General features: G+C 33.8%; 1 protein-coding gene across 1 annotated transcript in view; it reads right to left on the bottom strand.

Annotated features, from left to right (window-relative positions):
* The window catches only part of LOC149085188 (uncharacterized), a 219,905-nt gene that overhangs the window by 29,710 nt on the left and 171,906 nt on the right, over positions 1–18,289 (bottom strand). Inside the window, exons 3-5 of the mRNA XM_089233052.1 lie at positions 12,048–12,145; positions 10,809–10,969; positions 6,068–6,219 (exon numbers count right to left, since the gene is read on the bottom strand). Coding sequence (XP_089089178.1) covers positions 6,068–6,219; positions 10,809–10,969; positions 12,048–12,145 — 411 coding nt within the window. The remainder of the gene's footprint in view (positions 1–6,067; positions 6,220–10,808; positions 10,970–12,047; positions 12,146–18,289) is intronic.

The following is an 18,289-nucleotide window of genomic DNA, read 5'->3' on the forward strand; positions in this document are numbered from 1 at the left end:
GAATATTTGCAGTGGCCTTCACAGGGGATGCCCGATTAGCTTCCGAGTCAGGGGTCCCGTTCCATTTTGGGGGCACTGGATGAATCTCATTCTTTTCTGTTGTTTAACATTGTAGAATTTTCAACAGCACAAGCCCGAGATAAATCCAGTGTCTGTGTGCCCCACTAAAAATCTGCGTATGGGGTCCCCGTTACTGGATGTGGGCCCTGGATTTTATTCGTTTTAAAATTGATAAAAATAAAAAATTTTCGTGGCCACTCACAGGGGGTATGTCCGACAAGCCTTCAGGTCGGGGCCCCATGGAAAAGTTGATAGATTTCATTTCGGGTGTCCCTGGATGAATCTCATTGGTTTTTGTTGTTTAACATTGTAAAATTTGCAACACATCGGTAGCCCGAGATAAATCCAGTCAGGGCCACCCCTCCCTAAAATTCAACGAATTGGAGTTTGGGGACCCCCATGGGGAAGTTTTCTGGGGTTACTTGATGAATCATATTTGTTTTTTGTTGCTTTATTATTATAAAATTCGCTTCTTCAGTAAGCTGGTGCTTTCACGTGTCCCTTTCCATAGCACGCTGATGAAGTGGGACGAAATAAATAAGATATGTTGTGAATAGAAAAGGGGGGGGGGGTTTACAGATGGCCGGGGGGGGCAGAGCCCCCTAGTACTGTATATAAAATAACATGTCATGCCTGATTCATCATCGCCGAGCCAAAACCGCTGAAGCTGTAAATATATCAAATTTTGTGAATAGTTTTTTTCACGACGTACAGACTCACTACTCACTAAGAAATGGTTTTTCCCATATTTGACAACCTAAGGGCGTCATAAGAGTGGGGATCAACATTGAAATCATGCCGAGCCGAAACAGCTGAAGCTATAAATATGACATTAGATCAATATTGTAATATAGACTCACTGAAAAGGGATATGTTTTCGGGACAATCGGGTTTTTTAATCATTTGTGACACTACTACGTTAAAAAAATTAACTAACTAACCAATTCACTCACTCCCTCACTCACTTACTGAACATTCACTCACTCACTCCCTCCCTCACTCACTAACCAATTTACCCGCTCGCTAAATCACTGGCTCGATCACTCGCTCAATCACTGACTCGATCACTCGCTCAATCACTCACTCGGCCACTACTGGGTCACTCACTCACCCACTGAATCACTTACTCATTCGGTCACTCAGTCACTACTGGGTCACTCACTCACCCGCTCAATCACTTACTCACTGGGTCACTCACTCAATCACTGACTCGGTCACTCGCTCAATTACTTACTCATTTGGTCACTCAATCACTGACTCGGTCACTCGCTCAATTACTTACTCACTTGGTCACTCAATCACTGACTCGGTCACTCAATCAATAACTCGGTCACTCAATCACTGACTCGGTCACTCGCTCAATCACTTACTCACTCGGTCACTCAATCACTGACTCGGTCACTCGCTCAATTACTTACTCACTTGGTCACTCAATCACTGACGCAGTCACTCAATCACTGACTCGGTCACTCGTTCAATCACTGACTCAGTTACTCAATCACTGACTCGGTCACTCGCTCAATCACTGACTCAGTCACTCAATCACTGACTCGGTCATTCGCTCAATCACTGACTCGGTCACTCGCTCAATCACTGACTCAGTCACTACTGGGTCACTCACTAACCCGCTCAATCACTTACTCACTGGGTCACTCACTGACTTGGTCACTCAATCACTGACTCGGTCACTCGCTCAATCACTGACTCAGTCACTCAATCACTGACTCGGTCACTCACTTAATTACTTATTCACTTGGTCACTCAATCACTGACTCGGCCATTCGCTCAATCACTTACTCGGTCACTCGCTCAATCACTTACTCACTCGGTCACTCGCTCAATCACTGACTCAGTCACTACTGGGTCACTCACTAACCCGCTCAATCACTTACTCACTGGGTCACTCACTCACTCGGTCACTCAATCACTGACTCAGTCACTCAATCACTGACTCGGTCACTCGCTCAATCACTGACTCAGTCACTCAATTACTGACTCGGTCACTCGCTCAATTACTTATTCACTTGGTCACTCAATCACTGACTCGGTCACTCGCTCAATCACTTACTCGGTCACTCGCTCAATCACTTACTCACTCGGTCACTCAATCACTGACTCGGTCACTCGCTCAATTACTTACTCACTTGGTCACTCAATCACTGACTCGGTCACTCGCTCAATCACTTACTCATTCGGTCACTCAGTCACTCACTGGGTCACTCACTCACTCAGTAACTCAATCGCTCACACCCTCGCTAACTGACTCGCACTAAAACTGTTGTCGGTGAATTGTGGGTCGGTGAATTTTCCTAGCGGTGAATTTTCCTAGTGGTGAATTGCATGGCGGTGAATTTTCCTGGCGGTGAATTGTTGGTCGGTGAATTTTCCTAGCGGTGAATTGTTGTCGGTGAATTGCTGGCGGTGAATTTTCCGGACACGGATAAAAACCAGGTATATGTTTTTGATAGGCAGGCCTGAAATTTTTAAATTCACGGATTTGAAAAATTTAATGCAATTTGAAATAATAGATGGTGCCACACTCGTCACTTCCTTCTGTGGGCCTGAAGATAGTTGCTTAGAGGTTACAGTAAGAGTCCTCAAATGCAAATGCTGTACAATAATACAACAGCTGAGTACAGCAATAATACAACAGCTGAGTACAGCAATAATACAACAGCTGAGCACAGCAATAATACAACAGCTGAGCACAGCAATAATACAACAGCTGAGTACAGCAATAATACAACAGCTGAGTACAGCAATAATACAAATGCTGTATCAGCTTGAACAGATCAACTGTGAGACATATGCATCCATTGCAGTAGAGGCATTTGTTGGGAAGTGGCTTTAAACTCCAGTCTTCTTTTTTCTCATGCCACTGTTGGGAGAGACTGCCATTTCAAATGAATCGTTTGTGATTTTACCCTTGTTTGCAAAGAGCAATATCGGTAGGGTTACTACCCGTTCCCCTTTTTGGTGTCATTTCAAGTGTCCGCCGACATTTTAGAAAATTCTTCGTTTTTCCTCCTTTTCAGAGATTTCCAGAATCACTTCTTTTTTTCAGGGATTTTTTTTTTTTTTTTTTTTTTTTTTACTCTGAAACATAAGTATATATCTTCATTGGCATGAGTGTTAGCGTGTTGTGAGAAAAGAATCTTTTACACGCTTTGATCAACGCCCTCGAAATACCCAGACGAATCTAAGTTGCATCCAAGCAGGATAGATGCTAATGGCCCAGCTTGCCCCAAGATAACATGAAAAAGACAGTTGGAAAAACAGCTCTGGAAGAAAAAAAACCGAAATATCCATTTTGAGAATATCATTGATCACCAACAGCAAATGCCGTGTACTGAAGTGGGGAGGTGGGGTTGGGCTACCTATTCCATTCAGAAATTAAGAAAATAGGATGCAAACAACACTCAATGCTGTTTTCTCTGGCAAAAAAGCCACTCCCAAAAGATAAAAAAAACTTCTGAGGGTATAGAAAAAGAAAACCACTCCTTGTTTAAAAAAAACATTGCACTGAGATTGTGGCTCCATCCATTTGTCAATGTTTTAACCAATTTCACAAACTGGCGTAATTTAAATCTTTTCAGGCCTGCTTATTAAACGAACTGCTTGTTTTATCTTTCTAAGTATTACTGCTATGTAATTTACAAGTTGGGCAGGAATTTCCGAAACACACCAATATTTTCAGTTCTAGATGATTAGTAAAAGTTCAATCATTGTAGAAGCACCAGCTGTTTAAAACAGACGCAAGCCAAATTTCCTTATTAATGAACATGATTACTCATGTTAATTGTTGTTAAATCTATAATTTAAGTTAGCAGCTTTCAGAAGAATGTGTCCTGTGTTTTGATTTTTGAAATCTAACACTCTTTCGGGCATCACAATTTGCACACCTATCTCTCTGTGAAGAATATGGAAGAAAAACCCAATTGAAAGTCTCTGTATAACTAGTACTCGTGCGTGTGAATTGATCACAAAGTCACAATATAATCAGATTTATGAAAGTTTTGAACTGATTTTAAAAAAACCAGAAGTCACAACTGGCAAATTATCCAAAAATGTAAATTGTAAATGTGTAGAAAATCTCTTTTAACGCACAAAAATGTCCGACAGAAAAATTTCCACAGAATCGTCTAGATACGATAACAGATTCACCATCGTAATCTCAATAAAACAAATTTAAATCTTATATGTTTCATAACTTGTTATTGATATCAAATAAACTCACGGTATAAATCACTATCAAGTTCTTGGTGATATTTATTTCAAACCATTTTTTCCCGCATACAAAATATTTATTTATATATTATTTATGAGCCAGAGGCACGGATAAATAGAATTTCGAGTAGCATTTGACTATATAGGAAATATCATGTTACATTCTGAAAGTGTCGCGAGACAGTATCTCATAAGATCTTGTAATAAAACATTTTACAACTCTTTATACACATATCCTCTCATCCGAAACAAACGGGGTTTTATACTCTCGAGACTCATCTTAAAAATGTTCAAGATGAATTCATCGTGATTCCAAAAATACTTTAAACTCGGAAGCGTATGCGCTTTACGTATAAGAATATAAAAATGTAAAATATCTGTGCTCAAAAATATTTCGTACCGTTGAGACAGATTTACGGGACATTAAAAAGTTTTGCTATCGCGCAAAATACGCATCTAGATTTCCTATGAAAATATTATACTTGAGATTTTTATACGAGGAATAACATAGCGTGCTATAATATATTTTTAGAGGGATCTAGTAGAGATATACACGGGATTGTACATTGCGTAAAACTCGAGTTGCCGTCCATGTAAAACGTAGCAGAAGGTTGAACGTTTGTAAAGATATTACTCACGCTTTAAGCAAGTCTGTTATAGGGGATTTTTCACGAATAAATTTCTTCAAAAAACTTTGCCGGAGAGTTTTCTGTATGCTATAAATAGTGAGTTGACATGTTTATGACAAGGTACTAAAAGACTGCACTTACAGCATTGCCTCCTGGGATGAAGGAAACGTGATGAAAATGTTAGAATGAACGATTGCATTATATGTACTTTTCCATGTATTTGTTGTCGGTCAGTTTTTTTTTATAGAATACTAGTTTTTTTCTGGCTTATTCAAATTTTTCCATGCATTTTCAGAGCCAGTATTTCCCTAGCAATATTCGTTTTTTTTTTGTATAAGTATTTTGTCACGAAGGTCTTAGTATCTCTAGGTATTTATATTACCTATAATCTTCGTTTTTCCCAAAACGCCATGCAAACTGATGTAAATAGTGTTCGGTTATCGAGTGGAGCATGAAATAAAAGTTGTGATAAAATCGTCACTTTCTATTGCCATTCAACGTCAAACTGCTGCAAAAAACTGTCTGCTATCAAATCAAAGAACGAATATAATAGACAATTACACTTAGAAAAATCTACAATTAATATAGTTCAGTTCTCTTAAAATCTATTATAAATCTTATATCCGACATTTTTACGATTACATTTCAAAAGTAATTAATTACAAAGTAATCTTAAGACATTTGAAAATAATAACTGGTTTTAATTTTCACTAGTTTAAAATTTTATTTTATTCCCATCCTTATGTTTTTCACTTTTTCATAATAATTTATCAGTCTATATTGCGTAGTCATCCATTGTAATGAACCTTTGGTTCAAACAATAAGTTGTTTTCTTCATCTCATTACTATGGAAGTAAGTATGAATTGTGACCCTCATTATCCTATAGTGCAGCGAGAGCTTTTTCTTATAGCCAAAATATTTTATTCACAATTGATAAAACATGTGTATCAATGTGGTTTTCATTTGAGATGCAAGGTGCTACTAAATCGTATTGACATTAACTTCGGGCATAACTTAACTTGGTTTAGAACCAGCTTAGCCCTTCTTTGAATTTTTTTTTTGTATTTTTCTGTAGTACAACTTGCACTTTAGGAACAGAAAACTTAGTGCAAAGGTGATCGAGAAGATATGGATTATCTCCTATACTTACATGCACTTTTCTCATCCAAGTATATTAGCATTTCCAGTGGTGTACCAGGTTGAACATTGTACGTCGTATCTAATATCCTTCCATTCTGACGAATCGCCAGATTCAAATACGGTGTTGGTGCATGCGCAACTATATTCGTTATATTCAATTCCCTAAAATTAAAAAAATAAAATAAATAAAAATTTATACAAACACAAATAATCCAAACTGGTTATCAACCATGTGAAGAAAGTTCATGAATTTTTAACTCAAATGAAAAAAATAAAACATGTTATAGCGATTATTAATAAAAATATGAAATGCTACAGGCAACGCATAAATATTAATAAAAAATAACAAGGAAACTATTTTTCAGGTAAATGAACTATTTAAAATATCGCGTGAAAAAATAAAAATAAAAATTTCTATGATTCCAAATATTTGTTATATTTAAAAGTTCATTATTTTGCATTGCAATGTATGTTTTTTGGGGAAAGCAAACATAAATCTGCTTCAAAAGGAATTGCCTTTCTCTTGAATTCAAAAATAATGTTGTTTATGTATAGGGAAAAATGGAATTAGCTTACGACAAATTTCAAAACTATTTATTATTTACTTATTAAATGTTCTATAAACTTTTAATATGAAAATTCTATTAATTTTTCAATTTTTTGCCATCGTATTCCCGAGCGCTCTGAATTATGTCTCGTAGTGGTGAATTACTTATGCTTATTTTTATTATTGGATATACATAAAATATTACAAATCTTCTGTGAAATGTGCAACGTAACTGTGCCATTAGGGATAGACTTCATGTTATTTCGGAACATTTATGTTTTCAAAATGAAAGTGTTAAATGGAATTGAAAATTTTAAAAATATAACTAATTGTTGAAATGCAGTTTTTATTGAGATGAAATGATGAAACAATATTTTTTTGCGTTTCCTTTCATTCAATGATGTGGATGTCATTGAAGTTTCGTTCTTAAATTTGTTGTTAAAATTCTGTTACAATGACTGTAACTAGTTAACCCTTTTGATGTTAAGCATTATTCAGTTGAAACGAACATTTTCATCCAAGTTCATTTCATCTCAAGTGTAGAGTCAATCAGTGTTGAGTATTCTCGAACGCAGCTCCCAAAAAGACCAAAACTAGTACCGGGTATATTATATTACGAACTAAAATAAAACACTCATCGGAATTCAGTACAGAGTTTTCAATGTAGTGTACGGAAAAAAACTAGGTATAACCTTTGTATGTGGTAGATCCAAAGACTATAATTTTTGGTCCTTCAATATATAGTCGGAAATTAAATTTAAAGGCACAAGGTGGCACATCAATCACCCATTTCACTAGCACTCATAAAAACGTTATTTTTCACATATAATGTCATGAGCTTTTTCAAAAAATGATGAACCATTGCTTAAAAAGTGGTGGAATACACCACTACAATCATTTCTTATAAACTCTGCATGAAAAAGGAAAAGACGCTACCGAAAACGTGCATGTTAGCGAAATGGCTGGATATTGCCCCCTCTAGAATCTTCAATTTTCATTTCTGACTTTTTTTTGGTCTTAATGTGTCATCCTACCATTTCTGATACTTTCATCCATCTTTTTCGAAGCACCCAGTATATAATAAAAAGCTTTATTTAAAAAAACTCAAATAAACAAGTAGAGAAAATCCTTCACGTTTATCGAATTCACCATACTGTGGTTTTTTTATGTATAAATTCCATTTAGTAATCATTCAAAGGATCATTCAAATTAAACTATTGATTTCTCTAAAATTTAAATATGCGGAAATGTTTAACCCTCTTTGGTGCAGTGTATGTAGTTGTTTGTATATGGTCGGGGGGGGGGGGGGAAGAGAAGGGAAACTTTATCATTCCAATTTCTTTCTTCAATTTTTTTTTATAATTTAGAAAAAAACATTTTTACTGTTATTTCAATACAATACAAAATACGGTTATGTGTGTATAGTATAAGTACAATAGTTTTTTATCTAAAAAGAGTTGATTCCTTGTCGGTGTCATGCTTTTGAGAGTTGCTGAATTTTCCGTGTTCAGAAATATACCAAATTGAGAGAATCTGATATAAAATTCAATAAAAACTATTCAACTTTGCTAAGCAAGATTTCATCTGTATATATGACGGTAAAATTGACGCAAACTGTATTTACCCTTAATTAACCATTTTAGCTAATTAAATAATCCACTCAAATTAATTAAATTGCTGTGTTCCTGCTTTGATTCAATTAAAAATATACTAAACAATCTACATCCATTTGAGTAAAAATATATATTTCTCAATAATTTTTCATCAGGGTGAACCATGGACGGTTAAGGTTAGCAGCAGTACCAATTATTTAAGTGTCGTGTTCTAATTCCATAATGCCCTGATAGTGTCGTGAGCACAATATTCCCACTTTAAAGTATTCATTCTAAAAATTCCTATTCAAATATATAAATCGAAAGATAACATGTTCTTCAACTCTTTCTCACACTTGAAAGTCCCACAACGCAGTCATTTTTGTTTATGCCAAACACAGACATAATTCGCTGCAACACATCAACAGAATTGGCGCCGACAGGAAAAAAATTCTCACTTTCTCACGACAATATACGAGTATTTTGTTTTTTTTAATCCTCGAACCTATCATGAATCAGATTCCAATCAGCTTTTGTTTCGCCCAACCAATCGGAGGGGTTTTCGTCTTAATTAAGGAACCAAAACTAAAAGTATTCGTGTGACGTGATTAAGAGGGAGAATCGCACACATGTTCTTAGTAGATATGAATTTCCGAAGTCGAGTTAGGAGTGCTATAAGGGCACTATAGACACACACACACTCGTTCGAAAAACACGTACCAGTGAAGTTATAGTTGAGAGCGCTAAGGTACTTGAAGGCAAGGTTTCTAGAACATATACTGAATGGATGGTTGGTAATGCAATGGACTTTTAATTAATTTTAAAGAAAGTTAACGAATCCATGATCAAGATGTGAATGGGTTTAAACATCAAAGAAAAAGTGTTGTGTAACCATGTTTTATTATTATTATTATAGTTGATTGGAATGAGTGAAAAAAATGATGACACGTAAATTGTATTTTTCTGATTTAATATCTATTTCATATTAAAAATTCGTACACTTCATAACACAATTCGAGTTAATTTATTGCGTAATTTTAATTTAATTAATTAATTTAATAATATGTCGTGACACGGCCCACGACACGTTTCACTGAAATCTTCATCAAAGAAAAGATTGAATGATTCTATTAGTTCTGTGGCAGCTTTTTGTGACTAGTTTCTTCTATAAGAATCCATCATAACAGCTTTCCAGAAAGAGTTTTTCATATGATATCTAACGCGTATAGTGCATTAGTTGTGCAAGTCACCAAAGTGGTACAGAGAGAGAGAGTATCAGAGAGGAAATGAAAGCAAATGTTAAGGCCGAAGCAAGCAACGGGCAAAGAACTCTTTTGCGGAATGACTGATGAAGACAGATAAAGGACGATAAGGTTGTTCCTTTGGGTTATCGAACGAGAAGAGTTTGCCGCAAAGTGAGCCATCAGCGGAAAGGCGGAAAGATCTCAGACGAGTCTATCTATGGCTGGAAGCCAACTCTCCCAGAAAAGCAAGAAAACGAATCTTTAAACGGTGTTAGAAAGAGAGAGAGAGAGATACAGAAAAGAGATCTTATCTCACAAAGAGCATCACGTGTTCTATAACCTATCGTGACTCGAATTTAACTCAAAAAGGTTAGCACCTATTTCTTGTCGATTAAAGCTGAAGAACCTTTTCACGCCATCGGTTTCTTTTCAATTCCTTTCTTTTCTCAGGTTACAATAATATTTTTTTTTCCGGATCTCTGGATACGAAGTGCTATTTCTTTCATGAAATCTTTGAAATACTGAGACTTCGAGGAACATTAAGGACTTTCAAATGATATCTTGTGGTGGAAATGATAAGAGATAAATGATATGATCAGAGATGGGAAACGTAGATATGGGGAAACGTAGATTCATCACGATAAAAAAGATATTCATTTTCGGTATGTTTTTTGAAAACAGTATGAGCGATGCTAGAAATTTAGAAGTTTTACGGTAAATTGAATTATATGATACTCCAGTGTTCCTCAACTTCTCAGACATTGCGGACTGAATTAAACTTTTCACAAGTCCGTGGGTCATTAAATGCTATAGTGGTATTATTCGTTATTAAACAGAGTTTTCAAATTATATTGAGCACTTTTATCTGAATTCATTTCTTTCATATTAAATTTGAACTCTTATTTATTTTCAAATAAGTTTTATTTAATCAATTCTTTTTAATAAATTATTTTTTCCCCTAAATCTGAATTTGTCCCGATATTTCTGAAACTACTTTTTTCAGATTTTAAATTTTCATCAATTATGAAATTAAATTCGTTATGACGGCCCTTTTAACGCAGCAAATGCACAGCATTACTATTTAATCTGGAAATTATCTTCAGTTCCAAATACAGCAATACAAATTTCAGTCCTCAGAGCTCTTTTAACGATTTTTTTTGGAATTTAATAGTTTTTATGTATATAAAGTAGCTGTTTTCTAAAAATGTGTGTGTTCGGCGAGCCACAGCAAAAAGCTCGGAGGGCTACATTTGGTCCGCGGGTCATAAGTTGAATACCCCTGTGATAGGCATTTAGTGAAATTCAACACATGATACTGTAAATATTTTTAAAAAATTGACGTGAAAAATTTCTTAGGAAACAACATACTCGTATTCGAAGAAACCATCCGGTAGAACGTTCCTTCGTATTCGCTGACCCCAAGGTGGCATTTTGCTTTTGTCTCCTGGTAATACACATTTCACCAACAATACCTCACGAGGTTCGTCAACTTTATCGATGATTATTCTATTATAAAAAATTGTCTGGCCCTATGTTGAAGAAAAAATATAGAGCACTCCTTACATTATACATATGGGTATCAAAATAGATTATTAAATAACAAAATAATAAACATTGATTAAGGGATCTCATACTTTTTATTATGGTCAAAAAGCCTCAAAAACAATGCTTTACTGGAAATAGCATTAATAATTTTATATAACCATCGATTTATTTCCAATTTGGTACATATATTTTCGAGTGTATACGCAATGCTAGAAAGCACAATACTTAATATATCAGCACTAATTTTTTTTTTACAAATTTTCAAACATTAAGAAAAGAAATTTAATATTAACAACTTGCACACGTATACTAAAATAGTATAAAATCAATGTAATTGTGTATAAAATTGGTTCAAAAGAAAGTAAACTGTTTAGTTCATCAAAAGAGACAAAATATTTGAGATTAATTCAAAATATTGGTTTTATGAAAAATATATTTCAATTTTTCTAATTGTGGGGTCTATTTTATTCGATCCCACTGTTGATGTCAAAGTCTCAACAGCCGCTATTACTCAATTCATTTCACTGATGAACAGTGATGAATGGTACTCTTGATTTCCACAGAATAGTGGCACACATCGAAAGAAAATTTCCATGTTCTGACTAAATTTTTTTGTCGATCGTGTCATCACGCGCGGACTTACGTCACCTGTTTCACCGGACTTGTAACCCCAGGACTTTTTTCTTTGGGGCTATCTTAAAAATGTGGAACACTGAAATAATCCACATATGATAGATGAACTCAAGACTAACATGATTAATGCAAAATCAGACATTAATTCTCTCAGACTCCGAAGCAGTCTCGAGCAATGTGGTAAAATGAATGTGCCTATGTGTCCGTGAAAAGACCAGCATTATCAACATTTATCTTAAACTATAGTTTTTTTCAACTTTTATCAAAGGTAATATTTCAGTCTGTACAATAGAAAATACGTGTATCAAATTGCAAATTATTAACAGTGTTTTTAATAAAATTTCTAATAGAATATAGAGAGAGTTTTTGTGGCTTTTTAAACATGTTAAAAAGTAGGAAATCCCCCTACAATTCGAAATAAGTACTTACCGTATATTTGTTTGTCATACGTGTTGTTCCACACTCATGAAAATTATCGAGTGGCAACTCAAAGACTATTAAATCACCTTCTTTCTTCTGCTCGCAGCCTGATTAAAAACAACAAGTAGTTACACTTAAATGTCAATTTCCAATACACCTATTATACATCTTTTCTTAATAACAAAATATGATTCAATGCACAAATTTAAGTCACCATAATTTCATAAATCTGTATTTTTATCGATGCTACTTCAGAGAATAATAATAATAATAACATACATTTAAAAAAAAAGGGTTTAAAAAAAAACCCTTGTTATCAATAAAATAAGCATATCAGCATAAAAATGACAACCAATTTTTACAAGGTACTCAAGAGATTATGAGATAACAAGAGGGCGAGTTTGGAGAGCTTTGTCATTATACTTATGTTAACGTAATCAATTGCCGCGAGCGATTCTTGAAAGCTTGCCACTGTAACGTCATTGAACATTAAAAAGAAATTGAGAATACAAATATATATATATATATATATGCTTGAAGTTTTTAATACGCAATCATTTTTTTACGTATGAAGTAAAAAATGGACAAAAAAAAAAAAAAAAAGAAACGCTGTAAGGGAAATTATATTATTTCCCGTTTTATTTTAATATTTGGACAGCGTAGTAAAGATCCGTGACGAAATACATGTTCGAAAAAAATATATTCCGTGTATTATCGTTATGCGTATAGATTATACAGGGTGTCCTATAAAGTCCTAATTTGGCTTTTATCTCATCAAACGTTCGTCATAGAGGTACGGTTCAAATTTAAAAATTGTTCAAATGTGTTTAGGAATAACTTTGCACCAGTTTTGAGAGCGAAATTCAGATCAAAATTTCGAACAGTCTAAATTCCATACGGTCCTTCGTCTTCTAACTATCAATTAGAGAGTTATTCAACTGTCTTTCTTGAGGCCAACGAAAAAAATTCATGTTTCTAAGTGATATTTGTGATATTTGCATTAATTCTGCTGTGATATTTGAATTAAAAAAGCAGAGAAAAAAGTTGGGGGAGAACAGCAAAGAATCCGGGAAAGAAGCGTTGTCCGTTTGTTTATACTGTTTTTCCAAACTTTTCTCTGATTTTGAAATCAAATATCTGAGTGAATATTGCACTTGAGAAACTTGGACTTTTTTTTTGTTGGCCTCAGAAGAGACACGACAACAACTTTTTAATTAATAGTTAGAAGACAGAGGACCGTATAAAAAATTTAAAATCATCAAAGCATGTAATCATATCGGTAGCCACGAACTTTAATTTCAGCGAGTGGCCTGCGCTATAACAGGCTATTTCCACTGACGAATGGGCTATACATATTATCCTTGAAACAGTTGTGTGTGTGTGTCTGGTGTTTCATTCTTGCATTTTTAGATAATATCGTTGGTTCTCATTATTCGACAAAAGTGATTTGGTATTGTAGTGTCTCAAACACGACTAACATTAAAAAATGGTTTCATAACAAAAAATTCAGATAATAACACGTAAGTTATAACATAAAATAATATAAAGTATGAATTTAACAAAAAAAAAACATATTTATATCATCTGATATATATTTGCATTATCTTCAAAAACAAAGTATCGTTTAACAAATGCTACAGTACTCCGTTAGCTACAATAATTAAAAGTCAAGAAGAAGATATACACTTTCGTATGAGCCATTATTTATCGCTAAAGACTAGTTGCACTTTAAAATCACGGAATCAAAAGAATTTTGTGCGATTTGGTTCCCTTACTGAAGTTAACACGTTTTTAATGAGTTCGTACCAAAACAATTCTTTTTCGCTTGCAAAAGAACGTGCCGCTACATCCTTCATCGCATACCGAAAAGAACATTACAATTATTCGATTTCACGATAGCGGCAGAAAGACGAATGCTGTAAATTTTATTGGTTTCTAAGAAGACCGTCTCTTCCAATTTGTTTGGTTGTTTAAACTTTGCTATGACACTACGAGGCCATCTGTTTACTATCCCAGCAACGAAGCTGGTTTAAAGAAGCAGCTTCAATTTCCGCTTCAATTACGTTTATTCAGAGACGTCTTTCGTCTTGATTCAATAACACATGAGAATTTTCAAATAACTAACTTGATATTCTAACTTGAAACATGTTTCTATTTCGATTTTAATAAATAATTCAATAGCGATTACGTACCAGCGACCGAATTGCATCGGATTCGCAATTAATATCATATCCATTTGTTCATTTTTATATACGACATCGGAAAATTACATTTTTAGAGTGGTATTTTACTTAAGACGAATATAATTACATATTTGCATAATATCACCAGAATTTTATTATGCTATTTTCTCCTAAATCCACGCTAAGGTATCCGACTACGTTCGATATCATTTTTCTATAAAATGGTACTGGAGTGAAGTTTAATAACGTTTTTTGATAAAAAGTGTCTCAAAATGGTGAAAACAATAATACTTTTTTTTGAGAGTAAAGAGTAAAGGTTTATTTGTATGAATAAACGACATACAACAACATATAACAAAAACAACACAACACATGAACTACGTACAAACTGTATACAAGGGTATGATCTCCCAAGGGTCATATGTCCGTCCAGGGCAGATCCATGAAAATAACACCAAAATGTTTTCTCGTGGCAAACACATCGTTTAATATATACACGTATGCGCACACACATACACACACATATATATATATTGCCCCATTGTTTTTATGTATGTGTTTATTGGTCTGTCTTAAAACTTTATATACTATTTTTGGACTGCCTATGTCATTTTCTACTTTCATTTTTTTTTATGTCAAATTTTAAGCAAAATCCATGCAATATTCGAAAGACGATTGCAAAAAATTCTATGAATGGAATGGGAATGTTTTGTTATTTTCACAGTATATTTAGAAGTGATGATGCAGGTTATGCTAGAAAAATTTACAGGATTGTATGGTGCGCTCATAAATTACAATCAAATCTGTTAATGTATGTGTGGATGTTTTGAAATTTCATTCTACATATCGTCTATAAAACACTGCAATTAGATAAATATATGTGACAAACCTTAGGTTTTAATTCATGCCCTCAACAATATATATAGCAAAATATCATATTAAAATTCTGTAATGATATACACAGTTACCCATTTTACGATCAAGAACGTAATATTGCGTCCAAACGTCTGTGGAATAAACTCAAATTAGTTCTCTCTGTTTTCTTTATTTTCTCCTCATCGCAAGGTTTTGTTGTAACTCTACGAAGTTGTTATTTTTAACTTCCTTTTATTTCTATAAAATTATTAGTCACTTTTTCCTCACATATCATGTATCCTTCTACTATATACATATAAGAGAAAAAGAGAACAGGTTGGGTGGGGGTGAAAAGAGAAATCTACTTCGCATACACTCTATCATCTCTCTCTTATCTGTACTATATACTATTGTACTATTATACTGTTTTCTTTTCATTTAGTTTTTTTTTCCTTCCTTTCCTTTCTCTAACGTGTGGTTTGGTGAGAACAAGCTTACCATATCGCTCATTCGAAGGGGTTAATATATTTTTATAAATCATGTTTCAAACTCAAGTAAAATGTTAAAAATATCATTCTTCGTAAAACACGTTTAAGGTTCGGATTACTTTATTTTATTTATTCAGTATGCAAAAGGCCAAAGGGCTCTGACTTCACTAGATGCACAATACAAATAATCAATAAAATTGGAGAGAAAAAGCAGGGATATCTATCGGTAAAAACAATAAATCAATCAGACACACAAGATATGTAGAGAAGAAAATGCAAAAAAGATGACACTAAAATAAATACAGAATGTTAAAAAAATCCCCGAATACATAACAAACAGTAAAATGCACATGTATATACAAATAAAATTTCGAAAAAGCAATGAAACGATTACACTCAAGAATTACTTGCATGTAAAAACGCAACACTTACGTGGACGTAACTTTGATTCTAAGCACTATATAGAGGCCTGTTTTAGAATCACAAAAAGTGCTTTCGTATAAAATAAGAGAATAAAAATCGACATTTTCTTCCAAAATGACGTTTTCAACGTAGTCGGAGAGACCTTAATTTACTTTAGATATTATGAATTTCTGCAGTGTCGTGTGACTAAATACCGAAAATTTTTAATACGATGATGTTAAATGAAAACTCGAGGAAAACAAAAACATCAAGTGCGCTAATCCATTTAATTTCTTTTTTGACTTTTCAATCTTTTAAAAAAAATTACGAAAAAAAAGCAAGGCAATAATATATATATTTTTTTTCCTTCCGGCAAAAGTCATCAACAAAAGCGGCGCAGTGTTTCGAAAAGATTAATCAGAGAAAATTTTAATTAATTTAATTAGAAAGTACAACGTTATACTTGCAAATTACCAAGTCGCAGCGGAAATCAGAGCTTAGGAATATCCTCAGCTTTTCATGTTGACGCGTAATTCGAAGATAATTATTTCTGGATCAGTAGAAGTTTGTGAGAGCGTGAGCGTGTTTTTAATCAGGCTCCGCCCGTTCTCTTTCTCTGTCTCGCCTTTTGCGTATTTGCGGATGGATGCGATTAATCCTCGTTATTCCGCATCATTTGCTCAGCCTCGTTATTTCAAAATTACGCATGATATGTAAATTTTGCTGAGCGGGAGTTTATCCGGCGGTTGTAAGTTCCGCGTGACCGTGAGAACGATTCGTATAGGGGACATATCTACGTTCGATCTCGAATAATTTATATTTATATACTCTTTCTCTCTCTCTTTCTACCAATCTTTAACTTTAATGAGGACTTTGTGAAACTTCTGAGTTTACCAAACTAATTACAGTTTGCATTTTAGGAGTTTCCTTGTGTATTTAAGAACTAGTTAAATCAAAATGATGTAATTTATGTCAAGCCATATACACGTATGTGCTTTTACAGTCGGGACCCGGCCCTCATGTTTTTATTTGCTCTTGTTTTCACTAATAAATTTGTGTTGGCTCATGTTAATGGGTCTCCTACCTTTTAACATGCTGAAAAACTATGCAGTAGTAGAAATATTATTAAAAACTTTAATTAACCATTGAGTTATTTCAAATCTGGTGGTATATGTTCTCGTATGGCAGTACACAATTTTACGTATCTCTGATTCCATCGTATCTATCTATTCTTACACATTGTCAAAACTGCATTATTACCACCTTGCGTGCATGATAAAATATCATGACATCAATGTAATTGAATAAAAATTGTTTTAAAATAAAGGGAACTGTTCAGTTCATAGAATGACGAAAAAGATTTGAGATCCTATAATTATGATATGGGTTCCCATTTACCATTTCATAAATATCTGGATTATAAAAAAAAAATATTTAATTTTTTTAGTTCTAAAATATAAAATTTGAAATTTAATTTTAAATAAGAATGAGTAAATTAAATCTCTATCTTTTTCGTCATTTCTTCTGAACTGAACGGTCTCCTTTATTTGGAAGAAATTTTTACCCAATTACATCGATGTCATGTAATTCCATCATGCAGCAAGGTGTTAATAATGCACTTTTTTTTATAAATTTTCAGAAAAAGCAAGTATTGGAGGTACTTAAAACATTTTATTGGCATAGGATAGCATATACAAGAAGATATATGTGAATTAAATGTGAAATAACCTGAAAATATCACAGATTGCAGCTAAAGATGTAATTTGTGACGAATTAGCTTATTCCTACAAAAATGGATGAAGGGATGGGAAATGAAGAGCTGCTGCAAAAAAATCGCAGTAAACAAAAATGTATTTAACGAAAAAACATTCAGATGAATAGATGACCATATTTCATTGAGAATAATAAGAGAAACTTGGGATCGTAAATACTGTAAAATACGGGACCGCAAAATCCTTAATTAAATCGTCTTAGTTAAAATTGCAGAAACACGAAAAAACGTTAAACCTGACAAATACGTAAGATGAGTATTTTTATTTGTAGCCATAATTACATAATTTCAAGTTTATTCACGCGGTTTTAGTAAACATTACGGATTTAAATAAGCGTCGTTGAAAAAACTGGACGAACGTATAAATTCGGAACAACTGGAAATACTGGAATGTCCCATAATACGGGATAAAAGTGGTCCGTCGAATTGTTTCAGATATTTTACTGGTCCTTGGGTTTAGAAATGTTGAGAAACGCTGTTACAAAGGAATAATTTCTGATATTCATAATCGTAAAAATTATACAGTAATTAGTCACTTCGTGCTGGACTCGT

This window comes from Pholcus phalangioides, unplaced genomic scaffold (assembly GCF_987345545.1).
Source record: "Pholcus phalangioides strain wild (caught in Gottingen) unplaced genomic scaffold, Ppha-v1.0 ptg000007l_1, whole genome shotgun sequence".
Lineage (NCBI taxonomy): Eukaryota > Metazoa > Arthropoda > Arachnida > Araneae > Pholcidae > Pholcus > Pholcus phalangioides.